This window comes from Ptychodera flava, chromosome 1 (assembly GCF_041260155.1).
Source record: "Ptychodera flava strain L36383 chromosome 1, AS_Pfla_20210202, whole genome shotgun sequence".
Lineage (NCBI taxonomy): Eukaryota > Metazoa > Hemichordata > Enteropneusta > Ptychoderidae > Ptychodera > Ptychodera flava.
The window spans coordinates 15,436,857-15,452,494 of NC_091928.1; the positions used below are offsets into that span (position 1 = coordinate 15,436,857).

At 40.0% G+C, this 15,638-nt stretch overlaps 1 protein-coding gene across 3 annotated transcripts in view; it reads right to left on the reverse strand.

The window, feature by feature from the left end:
- Positions 1 to 216: 216 nt before the first annotated feature.
- LOC139131165 (SAM pointed domain-containing Ets transcription factor-like) overlaps positions 217 to 15,638 on the reverse strand; it is a 29,032-nt gene continuing 13,610 nt past the window's right edge. Inside the window, exons 1-8 of one of the 3 annotated variants that reach the window (XM_070697138.1) lie at positions 11,153 to 11,376; positions 10,798 to 10,899; positions 7,562 to 7,829; positions 6,619 to 6,822; positions 5,641 to 5,691; positions 5,098 to 5,172; positions 3,792 to 3,938; positions 217 to 2,993 (exon numbers count right to left, since the gene is read on the reverse strand). In XM_070697138.1, coding sequence (XP_070553239.1) covers positions 2,818 to 2,993; positions 3,792 to 3,938; positions 5,098 to 5,172; positions 5,641 to 5,691; positions 6,619 to 6,822; positions 7,562 to 7,829; positions 10,798 to 10,806 — 930 coding nt within the window. In that variant the 5' untranslated portion in view covers positions 10,807 to 10,899; positions 11,153 to 11,376 and the 3' untranslated portion in view covers positions 217 to 2,817. Of the gene's footprint in view, positions 2,994 to 3,791; positions 3,939 to 5,097; positions 5,173 to 5,640; positions 5,692 to 6,618; positions 6,823 to 7,561; positions 7,830 to 10,797; positions 10,900 to 11,152; positions 11,377 to 15,638 lie in introns of those variants that run through there. The other 2 variants (XM_070697145.1, XM_070697151.1) reach the window with 2 other exon arrangements.

Here is a 15,638-nt window from a genome sequence, read left to right on the forward strand (position 1 = left end):
TGACTTTATGCAAGTATTCCATGTTTTCTTGATATCACAAAAAGGTGAAAAAACGACTTTGCACAACATCCTTGGTGTGACTTTGACACTGACCGTGCATATCAAACTACTCTCCAAAGGAGAAGAAAATTTGACTCAGAAATGCAAAATTGTCTTTTCATTGACCGTTGGTGACTTGTCTACAATTAATAGTAAAATAATGTTCAGGCGACAGTATTTACCTTTTTATTGTTTTTATTCAATATAAATTCAAACAAATATGGAATTACAAAAATCTCTCATCAAAAATCATGCACAGTACTTTGTACATGAAGAATGCTGACTCCTAACAATGGCAAATCAACCACAGGAATTCTCAGAACGGTATTTGCAGTGCGTAACTAGCCAATAAGACAGCCACGCCGTATTCTGGCGCGCCACTGAGTTGCATGCATAGAAGTTAAACTTTTCTGTGACGTAGTGTCGTCTGTAAAATTCAAACAGGGAAGACAACTTTGTTAAAAGGGTGGTCTAACACAATCAAAATCTTCTCACAGTTTGAAATAATGTTACATGTTTTCAAAAATGTTTTGAGCATCTCTGCAAGTAAAAAGAATGGATGACATTTTAAGGCAACCTTTTCAATGCATAGACACGGGAAGGTAGTTTTAGGCACTTACGCTAAAAATCTGAAGTCACTTAACTCATCTCAAACACAAATCTTGTAAAAGTTAGCGTAAATGGTCACACAAGTTCACAGATTTACTTTAGATACGCAAAAATGGGTGTTCGACTGACAGATTCTGCGCAACCTCTTTTGCAGCTATATGGTTGGAATACTTGAAAAAAGTGTCGTCTGCAGATCCATCCTCGTTCAAGAGACATACTTCCATTGTGTTGGTTTCATTCCGCACATTGAAGATGACAATTTCTCTACAAGGGACTGCGATACCTCTAAAATCTCTCTAATTTCTTGACACTTAAAGTTACGTTCTGTTCATAGGACATACGTTGTCATAGCAATCAACTATAACTTTAGCATTGACATTTTGAAGGTAAATTTAAGATACCTTCATACTGGTTATCGTAGAAGTAAAAATAAACGCAAAATAAAGCGTCTTCATACAAATAGCAGAAATAAACTGAAAAAACAAACATTTTGATTTTGTCTGGATTGTTTGTATAATAAATTAAAGTCTAGAAGGGAAAAATGTCTTGTTTTCAAAATAAACGAATATGACTGTAAGCGTATAATAAATTACAGTCTAGAAGGGAAAAGTATCTTGATTTCAAAATAAACGAAAATTACGCCATTTATAAAACAATGACTGCAGAATACGTGTTACATAATGGATTGTAGAGTACATATATAAGAATTCATTCTGTAGCACTTCAATTGTCTACACTGAAATGAAATAAATAAAAAAAAGTATAATTTGATTTTTTTTTCTTATTCAAGCGACCAGAGAGCGCAGAACAAAATTTGAAATTTCCAAAATATAGACTACATCCCGCCAAAACTACAGCACTGATCGATTTGTTTGTTACTCGGCATCTTGGCGGGAAAATGGAACTTGAATTCGTAAAGTGACAGATAATAGTCACTGTATTGCATTGAAGAATTGGCTTCGCCAGACGAGAATTGTTTCTTAGCCCATTCTTATCCACCCATTGGACATGAAATTTCATGCCCAATCCAAGTATTCTAGCCACACAAGTAAAAAATGTTTGACATTCAGTATTTACAAGACAATATATCAAATTTACAGATTATTTAAATTTCTTTACAAAAATACAAATTTCATTGTAGTAAATTGTAGTACGTGATTTGACATCATCGTAATTCTCTTTACAGACAAAAGGAGACCAGAAACTCAAACATTCAAAATAGAACGACAATAAATAAAATTATACAATAGCCTCAAAAGTAAAGTCTCACCGGACCATGAAATTGGCGCACTTTGAAGCCACAATACACACCGTAGACATTAACAAATATGCTTTCTTCAAGGGTCACACGGATCAGTCATGTAACCCAAGAGAACGAGTAAATTTGTATAAAATGGTATTGCGCTTTCAGTTCACCATCCCCGCATGGCATAGCTTTTTGAGGACAGTTTTCTAGGACATTTCGCATGATGTAATCGTCCCGACACCAAGCGGGGCTATCCAAAATGGCAGTTAACTGCATCAGAAGGCACATTGTTGGAAATGTTTTGCATTTTGTTGCCCTTCATGAGTCAACGGTCGATCATTCATACCACTGTGGTTCGAAAACAAATAAACAAATAAACAAACAAACACAATCACAACGTTTTCTTTCATGGGCGCTCATACATGTTTTCAAGTCTCAAAAAAAATTACTGCAGTCTTTATAGAATTGCAATTGATGACTGTGTCCTATTTTCTGTCGTGGATTAAATAGGGGCAGTGAAAACCTAAATTTGAAAAAGATGGCCTACCAGGTCAAGAAATAAAAATAGAAATAAATACACAAACAGTTGCCTTAGATATAAGGCTTGCACATGACGTCTTATTTTGTGTCAGAACCATCTTTGACGCTTTCCGCTCGGTTCGATGCTGAACGGTTATCAGGAATACAATTGCTGATCCACCTTGTGTATTGGGGACAAACAATTGTCGATTAAAAAAGCCAAGGCAACGTCGTCACGTGTCCGTTTTTGATCTGAACTCGCCCGAATGAAAGAAAGACAAGCAGATGAGGTTGGACGAGTTCGGAGTCGATTGCATCATAAGTCCCGTTGAACGTGTTGGCGTTTTACGAACGCTTTGCCGGTTCCTCGCTTTTCGCTCTTTTTATTTGCCTGGTTCTCTCGTTTACGGGTTGACGAACTGATAAACCAGTCTCTGCGATTTTTCAGTCTTTTTCATGATGCCTTTCTTGTAATACTGTCGGATCGAACGGCTGAGTTTGTCGTAGTTCATGTTGGGTCTGTTCTTCCGAAGTCCCCACAGTTTTGCCACCTCCACCGAATCCTCGATTCGGAAAATACCTGATGTCGGATAAACAAAGAAACAAATTAGTACCCTTGTCATCTGCAAAAAAGTCAAAAGCTCGAGTTTTGAGCGCTATCATAGCAACATGCTTTACATTTGAAAAAAAAACACGTCTTCACATGAGCTATTTTCTATACCGAAGTCGTTGAAAAGCGCTGAGGACGTTACGATAGTCAAAAAAATCAATTTCTAGAGTCTATGTGAGGTCAAAGTTTGCTCGTAATTTTGTCTTTTTAGATGCTGAAGTCACAATTCAACGAGCTTACTAAGCCTGCGTGGCTTCCAAAGTTTTGAGCCCAAGGAATTAACAACAAAGTTAAAAATAATTGAATTTTTATTTTATTTGACCACAGAACGGATTTAACGCTCCATTAGCAGGTACTTTTGATAGATTTTCCTTTTAAGATTTTGAATGTCTGTGAAATGCTCTTTTATTGGGCCCCCCATAATAATGTCTAAATGCCCTACGCTTGTCAACGCAGCTGCTGAATAAATAATTTCCTATTGTTGACAACAGTGTGATCGTCTGGACTAGAATTTATTTGAACGATAACTTTGTATGCTGTACTCAACCAGTTGTGTTGAAAAAGCTATGGCTTGTATTTCAAATTAATATAGAGATGAGAAAATGCATTTTAATGCATTAAAATTAGTTAAAATATCATCAATAGTCGCAGTATAGTATATATCAAATTTTTGCAATAGCTAGAAGCTGACTGCAGTTCTTGGCGCTGGACATTTCGCCGCGTAAACTTTGAACAAACAGCGAATGGATGTCAAAGCGTCCTTCTCACCTTGTTGTTTGTCTAGGTATCTGATACAATGGCCGAACCTTTCAGGTTGAAGGAGAAGCTCTTTCAAGAACTGCCAGAGATGAATGCTTGCTGTGTGGTTGGGAGTCATGGATGTGTCGAAACCACCCGCGGGCGAGGCTGATTCATCTGAAATAAACACAGCAAAAAGTATTAGTACATTAAGTGATTAACTGTAAATTATATTAATATCAACTACGCACGGCTGGCTTCGAAGTGTTGTGTAGGTTTACAGGAAAGCATACCCATCGGCTAACAGGCGTTACTCATTCTCAAGTCTTACTTCAAATGCATTTAGAGTTCGTCTGACAAAATCTGTCGAGTTAAATGACGAACTGCACCGGGGTCTGCAGCAACGGCGGTTAGTCGGTCAGTTGTTACGGACAACGACCACTTGGAAAATAACGCTGACCATTTAGAAATTTAACTTCCCAGGGAAGCTCTCGATTAATGGGCTAAGCCGTTAATTAGATTGTTCTTATTAACGAGCAACTTTGGATGTTGACTGTCACCGCGCGGTGTGTCGTCAAGACGACGGTCTTCAAGTGCCGTAAAAATACCCCCGCTGTATCGGATGAAAGTGAATTTCGATATAACTTCAACCACGAACACATGTTTGCAAAGATGGTGAGAAGCCCACAGGTGCAAATGCATCATAAATAGCAAGGTCGTAGTGACATGTAAATTCCCCGAGATTGTTCTCGCTCGTATTGGCAGTGTATACCTACAATAAATACCGTCGTCGGTCTTACACACTCATAAGCTCAGTTGTTCACTTCTTTTTGTAATTTAATAAAATTGAATTTCTATAAACATGTGTTGTGTGTGCATGGAGGGACTGTGGTTTCATCCATGCAACTCGAGGGGCTTGGCCATATGAAGAAATGTTTTGGTTTATCCTTCACTCGTAAGGCTCGATGTGGTGCTTGAACTCTAGGCGAAACTGTATTTCTTCTTTGTTTGGCATAAGGAGAAGCTTGAAAACGTATGATTTTGTAAGAATTCGGGTGAAGAGGACATTTTTCACCGGCTTAGCAATCATACTATTCAAACGCGAACAAAAGTAAAAATTTTATCGCCCGTGCTGTCTGATATCCTCTCACTCTGTTTGTCTTTTTTACGACACAAATATGAAGACAGGTGTCACTTTGAAAATTCGCAATACCGGTTTCGTGAGCTCACGGCAACATTTCTCATTTCATCAAACTATCGAGGAGATACACCCAAGAACGACGGAATGGGTTGACTTTCAACGATGAAAACAAAACCGAAACCGAAAGACACTTACCATCGCTTCCGGAGTCGTTGCCTGACGTACACAGGTTGCCGTCACTAAGTACCCGTTCCATGTACTGCGGTCGGCCTGGAAAAAAACCAAACAAACAAAGTTTTGAAATATCCCTTTCATTCCACTTGCCGCCTGCGCATCTGGTAGAAATATAGACCCGCAAATCGTTGGCTGAAAACATTTGCATGCGATAGTAAGCGTTACACTTCCAAAACTGACGGTATTTATGCCCGATTGCGTTGTTTGTGTGTTTCTCGGCCACACTGTTTTTTCCATTTTCCAAGTTGGGTTAAGCCGAACTTTGCAATTGGATGAAAATATCCATACGTTTATGTGCTGTTGCCAACACAAAAGAAAATTACTTCACCCCCCCTCCCAAGCCCTCCACCCGGCAAGGGTATTTTCAATGGATCGATCCGGTAAGGGGCAACAGCTCATCAACTTATAAAAAAACACACACAGAACCGGAACAACGCCGGATTTCTGGTAACGAATGTTTATAAGGTAATGAATCAATGCCCGCATTAGAAAGATAGTACCCACCTTCGCTGTGAGACAAGGCTGGTTGGTCCTTCGAAACTTGCATCTTGGATGCTGTAAAATAATGAACAACTCTATGTTAGCAAACACTCAGTCTAGTGTTTTGATAATTACTCCTGAACACCGAGTAGATGAATTACGACAATATATTACTCAACTACAAAATGAAGTAATATTTATAACCCTGGCATTGTGTCAAGTGGCCATTTTATAATGTGTTAATTCTTTACTTAGATCTCCAGTATACTGGTAGGGTAGACCAATATTGTTTGCCCAACCATGTGACCACCATTACAAGATTTTATGGTGTACATTCAGTCCCCTATACTTCGTTGTGAAACATTAACGCTTTGAGGGCCAAAGTCGACTTTTGTCACCTTTATAAAATGTATCTCTGTCAATTTTTTCAGATTTTTGCCCAAATTTTGATGCAAAACTGTAGCCAAGGAAATGTAGTGTCCGTTTGGTCCAAAATTATCAAAATAAATACAGAAAAATTCATAAAAACTGGCAAAATCTTGCACTAAAATTTTGGTGGGAAAAGTTACAGCACTCAAAGGGTTAAAAACAACTTGAGGACCAATTGCGCATGCATTGTGATTTATGGCAAAGAAAATAATGGGAAAGCATGCTCTCGGCTTCAAACACAAGCTAACTGTTAAGGTTCAGGCCTTTCTGTCTGCCGATGATGCCGGATAATGCCCGCAGGGTCGGAGACGGGTCCCACTGACTCACGAGTCACGTTCCGCCTCGAGACACTACAGCATTGACCCAGATCACAACCCGTCACTCTTTCATGCTTTTTTAACGAAGAATATAGACGCTCTGTCGTGATTCTGTCTCCCTACGACCGCTCTATAGCATACACCTCTTGCTTTCACTTTAATTTTCGGTGTAAATAGATAAGTAGTAAGATGATATAGGAAACAACACAAAAGAATAATATCTGAACCAGAATCTGAATCAGAATCCGACACTTACCCGTCATCCAAATGTCCCTCTGCGCGTGGATGATGTCGCCGCAATGGGGCGCCCTGTTGTGGAAGTCGCTTGCTGACATCATGCAAAGGTTGATGCCGTTCATGCGAAAATATTCCATGTTCAAACTGGCGCTGTTTAACTTGTATTCGTGTAGCGTCCATAACAGCCACTTTTCCACGTTGTCTATCGTCCAATGTGTTGGGTCTGGTGAACGGGGGAAAAATGCCATTATTCTCTAAAATTTGTATCCTTTTTTGACGAGCCTGTCCGTCAAAGCTCTTTAGCGCTAACTTTTTTCATTACTTTTCCAATAGTTTTGTATTGATTGTAAATTAGTTTTTGTCCTACGTCCCAAATTATATCGAAAGCCCCACGGCCACTTTTCAGCTTTTGCAGGTACGTATGCTTATTGTTTATAACTGAATGGTGTGGTTCAGAAATATGTATTATATATCCAGGCTAATGACTTGTTTTTCAATATCTTTAATGGAGCTGGGCAGGAGTTGCGGCTATTAAACCTTAAATCATCAAGAATTCCAAAAAATTATCGTATATCAAGTGTATCCTTGATTGTTTGGGTAAGGTGCGTCCGCGTGCTATTAGCTTTTCAGAGAATATTAAGAAAACAAACACAATGTTAACACTATTTCAAATAAAAATATTATATTCCAACAGAAACCAAATAAAAATTGAGCTTATGTTAATACGCTTGTGTTTTTGTCTGTGTTTGTTTTTTCCCTGGCTGGCTGGTAGGTTTTTCAAAAATCCAAGGGCGGCCGGCAAACAAAGAATTTTTTTATAATGGCCTAATACTGTAAAATCCCTTAACCACCACCTCTCCTTCTCTGTGCTGTAACTGACACACCCTGTACCTTACACAGTAAATCTGGCCAGACTGGGAAAGGGGAAGCTGGATATTCAATATTGAATTAAGAAAACTAACCTGCTGGAATGTTTAGCAACTTGCAAGCTAGATTGATATCTTTCATCACTTCAAAAATGACCAGTGATCGTACTCTCTCAACTTCTTCGTCATCTATGGTGTCCAGGTCACAGTACTCCATTTGCTCTTCCACTATTGGCTCTGGTGGCGTTACGTCGTCGTATTGCACCGGCATGAAACCATTTGATTGGTCCTGGCTATAATGCGTGTCGAGTAGTGATTCGATTTCTGATAGTTGGTCGCCGTAGCAGGTGACGTCATATGCAGTCTGGAGGGAGACGATAGAACCGAAAGAAGCCTTTAGTATAAAAATTGAAAATTTGAAAACCAGCTCGAAAAAATGAGGCGCAATAGCAATATTAATAAACTGTCGTGTGAAACTGGGGAGTGTCTGAACTTTGTTTTTGCTACGGAATGACCGAGCTTTGGAAGGCGGCGTGACTACATGCTATTGGGACTCGGAGTGTTGAAAGTTAGGTTTTTGAGATGCAGAGTACGAGAAGCAGACATCGCGACTCTATTCATACACAACCCTCCGTATCTTCCTACAGACTACAGGCTTATCGACTGCTCGCTAGAGTGTAGAATGTTCGAGTCTAGCTACTAAACGGATATCAGGCGCGCTGGCATTCTGCCAATACAGTGGGTACTTCTTCCAGCTCCGCGGCCCCATCCACATTTATCTATATAGTTGTAAGGTCGCCCGCTGGCGGATTTGGCAACAGCTTGTAACCCCATGAACAGCGTACGAGATAACGCAGGACGAATTGCACTCTGATGACATATGACCTTGATGAAAAAGGGATTTCCCCGCATGAAGCACCGGTCTGTTTTTACTACCCGTTTCCTGGAACAGAGGATATTCAATGTCGCGCCAGTCATTCTTTGGGCTATTGTTTGTCCGCTAATCCCCGTAATTGCAGTTGATCGTTAATCTTGCTCTCTGGCCAGTGAAATAGGTATGAGAGAATATTTGTAAATCAAGGCTTATATATTGAAGTTTGGTACTACTGTTAATTAAGTGGCCTGCTGACAATTATGGTTCATCTGTGAGAAAAAAATCATGTCCGCCCATCCTCCCCAAACGCTCCCGCCGCGACTAGACGAGATGTGCAGGAAATCGAGTATTTTTCATAGCTTCATCGCACTAGTATGGACTGTTTTCCGAAAAAAAGACGTTTTCAGTTTAAACTTGTAGGAATTTTCAAAGCCATCGCTCCTGTTTCTCTTTTATCTTGATTTCTCACCTTTGGAACGTGTCCAGCGGACGATTCATTGATATGGTAAACGAGTCCACATACCTTACGAACAGTGTGAACAATGTGCCAGTGTGATAAAGTATCAGTGGTAGGCAATGCCTAACAGTGCACGGTAAGAAAAGGGGCAGACCCTTCGCCGCCCCTCGTCTTGAACTCTAAAAATATACTATGCTCAACGTATTCTGTTTCTTGCTTTATAGAAACACTTGGCCAATGTGGCATGGTGTTCACCGTGGTCATCAGAGAGAGGTCTAAATCATTCATAGAGGCATAGCTTGAATGATAACATTTTTGATGGGGTATTAGTCTTCTGGTGTACTACCGTTTGATATTGTCACCGGAGTAAGCTTAAGAAATAGTGCTCTGGAAATTTATATCGAGAGAGACGAATTTCCCGCCAAGTGGAAAACATCCAGGTTGAGATCTACTTCTGTCACAACAGAAACGAGACTTTACCGCGCGCGGCCGATAAGACAGGTTTAGTTGGCTATCAGCGTAGTCATGTCATGGTTTCGCCTGGCACTCTCCTAATTTTATTCAAAGTTGTGCAATGTAGCGTAAACATTTACGGATACAACGACCGGTCAAGGCTAGGATGATGATTAATCGTACTTTTGATGTTTACCTTTCACCACACAGGTACATGGTATGTACCTGTTTTGGACACCGCGGTATGGCAGCCGCATATGAATTGCGATTATTCATTCTGTTATGTCTACAGTCACGTGTTCTTACGTCCCACCCAGGCTCGCGGCGCCACTCAGGTTATGATACTCCATTGTCCAAGGCCCCTACTCACCTCACGTACAGTCTATCTGAACTGTCAATTGGTCGGAGATGGCTCTCTATCCCTACCACTGCAGTCAGCGTGACTTGTTTATCCGAAATTTTGTTGTGAATTGGAACAAAATTGACAGCTAACCATCTAACAGAATGTTAACCCTTTGCCTGCCCATGCATCATTTCTACCTGTACGAGGTTGCATCAGATCTTGGAAAAATAGATTGGATAAAATTGCTCGGCAAGCAACAAACGTCTTCTCATTATTTATTAATTTTTGTGTCTCGATAATACAGCTTCGCTTTTCAAACTTTGAGAAGTTGAAACTACGATTGGCCGTACGCAACCATTTATCAACATTCCCACTCACTGCCGCATTGTGGCTCCGCCGCTCCAACTATGAAACTCTTAGCGCGAAGTGCTGCTTTTGTCTTCAAAAATGTTGTTTTGTTGTTTTGTTTGTTTTCCAAATGACAAACACGGCTTACGAAGTTTGACTGGATGCGAAGATGGGTTGCAGTAGCAAAATATAGTATCATGTTAACAGTCGGTCTTATTGACAGTCTGCCTTCCACATAACTCTGTTGTTCTCATGTCTCAACCGCATCTCTCTCAAGTTGTCTGAACTAATCCTCACCCCAAAAAACAGCATAAATCAATGCATGGCAACGCCTTCCTTACTTAAAACATCAGTTTTCTTGCCGTACGAAAGGTAACTCAGCGAGCAGGGTCACAGCGGTGCGTTCAACCTTGATGCGCAGACATCAACAATACACGGATCACTTAAAATGATACGCAAACCACTGAGGATCGTGCAAGAAATGGTGAACTTGGCAAGCAGCCAAGTTTACATCAAGGAAATACTTTCCAAAAAATACATTGTAATTGGATGCTGGGTGACAAGATCGAAGACAGTTTGAGAACTTTTTTCAAAAAAAAACTTTCCTTTTGTACAAAAAGTTGGGAAACTTTTTGGAAGAAAATATTTGCGAAGAATGTCGTATTTTGAGCCCACAAAAAATGTATAAAAACTGCATCCGTTGCGATTTTCTGTTTGTGCAAGGATTGAGAAAATTTGAGTGTGCATTTTAGAGATATAAAACACGAAGCAAAAAAATAATGGAAAAGCAAGGCTGTATTTGGAATATCAGCAGAAAATTACAGGTGTCATAGAAAATAGTGTCACTTATTTCTCACCGCATCCATTGTTTTCTGTTTTTTGTGGTGGCGTGCTTCACAGGATAATTCAAGTTAGCTGATGAAACTTCTGATCGTCCTTCAAGACAGTTAGCCGAGAAACTACAAAAAATAAAAAAAAGAATAATAAAATTAAGTGCTTGAACGTTGCATCTGCGTCGAAATTCAATTTCAGTATGGCCAGCTCCCCTTTTCGCTCACCGAAGGGATGAAACAGGTGTGTGTAGCACTGTACCGAACGGCGCAGTGCCGAGAAGCATACCGAAAGCACGCTCACTAGTCGCTAAGAATGGAGACGAGGAGGTCCAAGAAACCTTAGTTAAAGGCGGCATGTGAAAAACAGAAGCAAACTTACACGCACGATTGACACGGTGACTGCGACTCGAAAAGCCAAGTCCACGGTTGGCACAGCTGTAGAAACAAATTATCCGTAGAGTGTCTGTATTGGTTATTCGGTATTTCAGCTCACTGGTGCAGACTGCAACTCTGCTAGTGCTCATGCGTACTTATATGTGAATGTCCAGTTTGCGTCTGATTATTGTAAGCTCCGCTCCGTGGAGACACCAAGAAGAATAACATGCCAAACCCAGTCACCGACAGGCTTATATTTTCTTATTTACATAATAATGCTATGTGGTCAACCAATCAGAGGCAGTGTACCGTGACCCCTGCACCGACGCGACTCTGACATGGGCCGGAGCAACTCAAAACACCACAGACCACTTTTTCGATCGCGTCCAGCCAAGCTTTTCCAGGAATACAATCACAAGTAATATATAAGCACAACCAGCATATCCTCCTTATTGCGAAAATAGTAAGAGCGGTTCAGATTCTGCGTTGGTAATGTAAACAATCTGCTACGTATCGTTTCTGCCGCTCAGACGACTATAGTCTATAAAAATGTGATCGCCCCTCTTCGAGCGCAAAGCATGCGCTAACCGCTAAGTAAGCTTAAAAAAGAGTTTGCTGACAGAAAACAAACATTATTCCCCTAAAATATATATGTTATAATCTGATTATCGTAGTATGTGCTAAATTCTTCAGTTTTGATGACAAGATATCCGTAGGTTGGTAAAAAAGTTAGCCCGCCGCTGACACGTCCTCTACCCCCTGTACTAATGGTATAACCGGAAGGCTTGGCGATGATGTCATAGCCAAGGGTTTTTCCCTAACCAGACCATATCGCTGGGGTTGAATGTTCGCGAGAATTACTCATTAATAATTAAGAGGTAGCCAGAAATTATATTAACGTTGACGTTTCACTGTCAGTAAATGTGTCAGTAGATCAAGTACAAGGGAATATTAAACTTTAAAGCCACGAAATTTGGGTTGTTGTTATACTAGACACTATTATTCCGATGTTTCACCATGGGTGTCCAGGCGTGTGCCTTGTACGCAGTTCACTGCAATGCAAGCGCGACATATGCCGTGCACTAAGCTCCATGACTGCCGACGCTGGTAATGCGTGTCTTCGACTCTATCGAGGAGGAATCACAGCGCGCAGCGTCACCCCTCCCCTCCCCTCCCGTTTACACTTTCACTACAGCTTACGATATTTTGTACGGAGAAACGCGGATATCTCAAACATCTTCATTTCGAACCAAAGGATTTTCGCGTCATACATTGCGGGCGGACCTGTAGTCACCACAATTCAAGAACCGCAGAATTTCCTCGACCGAGGGCAGAGCGATAGTCTCGGAGAGCGCGACAGACGACTTTCTCGTCTGTTCGTCCTAATATCATATTTCAAGCAAGCGACAATCAAAACTTAATTATCGTCTGTTGCTCCGCTAAGTATTGACAGAGGCCGGAGCAATAACATTTTCGGAGTTACGTCAAAGTTTTAGCTACCACAACGGTGATAGCATTTACACAACCTTACAACCGAGGGACACGCGTTCCATTGGAAAACGTCTTGCCGTGACATATCATTTCCTATTTTTTCCGATCTATTCCGGTCAAAACCGTAGCACATAACATTGGCTGATCAGCTAATCCCTATTGTTGTCAATTGCGCATCCATTTATTCATATTGATATTCATATCGGACGAGTTATTACAATAATATTCGCGCTATTTTGTCTCGCACAAACTGTAGTCCCCCTCTCCATCTTTTAAACTTAGAGAAACAAATATCTAGCTCATCGGCATTTCAACACGCCAGTCTGAATTTCTCCACCTTGAAAACACCGCAGATTCTATACCGATAATGACTCAGTATTCTACGATAAAGACAGTCTTGCGTAACGTGCTGGATGCACGCCCCTGGACCTCAATTGTGTAATTTGAGTTTCCTATCGAAGCCATATTGAAATTTCGATTTTGCACCATTAATAAATTTTTACGCGGTTAAGTTGAAGCAATGGGTTTTGTAACGCACAACAACATAAAATCTGGCGAAAATGGGATATCATTAACCCTTTGAGCGCTGTAATTTTTTCCCGCCAAAATTTTAATGCAACATTAAATTGTTACCAATTTGTATGAATTTTTCTGTAAGTTTTTGATAATTTGGGACCAGATGGACATCACATTTCATTGCCTACAGTGTCTTATCAAAATTTTGACAAAAATCTGAAAAAAATTAACTAGAGTATATTTTCTAAAGATGAGAAAAATCGACTTTGGCAGTCAAAGGGTTAATCACATGTGTGACATAGAGAAAGGTGTAGACAAAATAAAGTGTTTACCATGGCTGCATATAAATACACTTGTTGATATTTTCTTCTCCTTATATTAACTCTACTTAATCTTTCTGGAATGAGATGCAGTATGCTCTATGTACATATCGGCTACCAATGAGATCTTGCTTCGAAAGGACAATTTTACATACGCCTCTGCAATTTTTAATTTGAAAACTAAATGCGGCTGAAATCCAAGAAACCGGAAGCATAAATTATAGCCATCAAATGGGAAGTGACATGGACCAACTTTAAATGCAACGAATGACATATAAACTGACGCTACAAAATTCAACCGTTTGCCCCAATACTAAATATTGAAAGGCGGGACACCTACTGAAGATCACGCCTTGATAATTCTTTGCCATGGTACAGTTTTTTCCTTCCCCACATTTCAGTCTACCCCTCTCGTCTTTAAATGAGAAATCCTGGGTTTTTAAACATTCATCTGTCATATATTGGGCACAGCTTAAAATCCACCGAAATACACAACGTACCGAAAAAAATGGACAAGGCATCATAATATTTGATATTCGATTGTTTTCACCGAATTTGACGAAAAATTAGACCATAGTAGAATTCGTATGCTTTGGAAATATAAACATGCATTAATGCTTGTTTTCGCTGCTTCCAAACCAAGCCAAGATTCAAGCAATTATCCTATCTTGATGATATTTTTTTTTTCTGTCAAATATTTGTATGCAAACTTTATGAGCTTGAAACTGTCCTATGTGGGTGTATTTGGTTCTGACTTTAAAGAAATGCCACGCCTCAAGTTGCAAGATATTGAACAGAAAAATCCCTAAACAAACAAACAAGCTAACTATATATGTATCAAATACATTTTACTGACGGCAAACATACCCATGTCATTTATCAATAAACATTTCTTCAATGTCGAATCACTTTTCCCCTTGGAAATTTGAGTGTCTTCATCACATTAAAGCCAAAACATGAACGAAAATTTGTCTCTCCATGGTAACATTTGCGTGGTAAGAACACACATGCCAAAATGGCGAATGAATTTGAACCTACCAGCGCAGCCAATGCAAATGTAATATTTGTTGTGGGACCAAGAACACGGGCATACCATAGCAGTTTAAGCAACAACTGCCGGGGTTTTTTTTGTCTAAAACTCGTCTAAAACAATCGTTGCATAGCAGAATCCAACGTATAGATACAATTCAAATGGAATACATTGAGGTAAACTTGCATTTCTTTAGCGCAACACGACGGCGAGGGAATAAACATGGCCAAGTATTCGGACGGGGCCACGACGTCAATAATTCTGAATGTGAATCAGACATTTAAAATAATAAATTTTACAGAAACTGCTTCATAGTCGCTCGGTGAATGCCACGGGTAAAGCTAATTTCTGTTTGAGATATGGAGTACCAAAATCTCTTACCTTCTGTAGGTGTGTTACAAATGGCCGAAGATTGTACAGGTATTCTTTGACCCCCCTGTTACAATTCAACATTATGCAAATTGCGGATTTCATCACCATCCTCATTAGATATGCAAAGTTTTTGCCTGACATTTTATGTTTGCTCAAATCTGATATAAATTGTATTGTTTGGGAATTTCCGCTGCTTACATAGCTACATAGAGAGTGAAATCACAGTGTAAAATAACGTTTTCAAAGAAAAAATACAGGGCGAACAAATTGAAACAGAGGGATGGACGAATATGGCAAGTGCGACACACAGACAGACATGGCGGTGGCCTAAGTCGGAAAAGTCACTGATTTTAGAGCGTCTGTGCTCCCAAAGTTTGGTTAAAGTGCAGAATTTACACAGAACGCCGACAAGGTTGTACGTTTTGATAAATTCCAGTCTAAATTTTTTAGAGAAGTCCACAAGCTCATGGTCGATGTCAACCGACTAAAGAGACACGTCAGAGCTGACCTACACAAGGGGTTTACAATAACTACAGCTTTGTAATTCTTTTGCACTCTGAGGAATATTTTACATTAAGAAATTATCTCAACGTGTTTTGCTGTTTTCCAGATAATGAAGCAAGGACTCAAATTATACAGCGAACAGAGCCCCTCGAACCTACGTTTGTACCGTGTCGTTTTATAAACTTTGTTTTAGCGGAGTAAAATTTCTCCCTCTTATATGATTGTGTGCAATGAGAGACTTGTCTACAAGATCATGG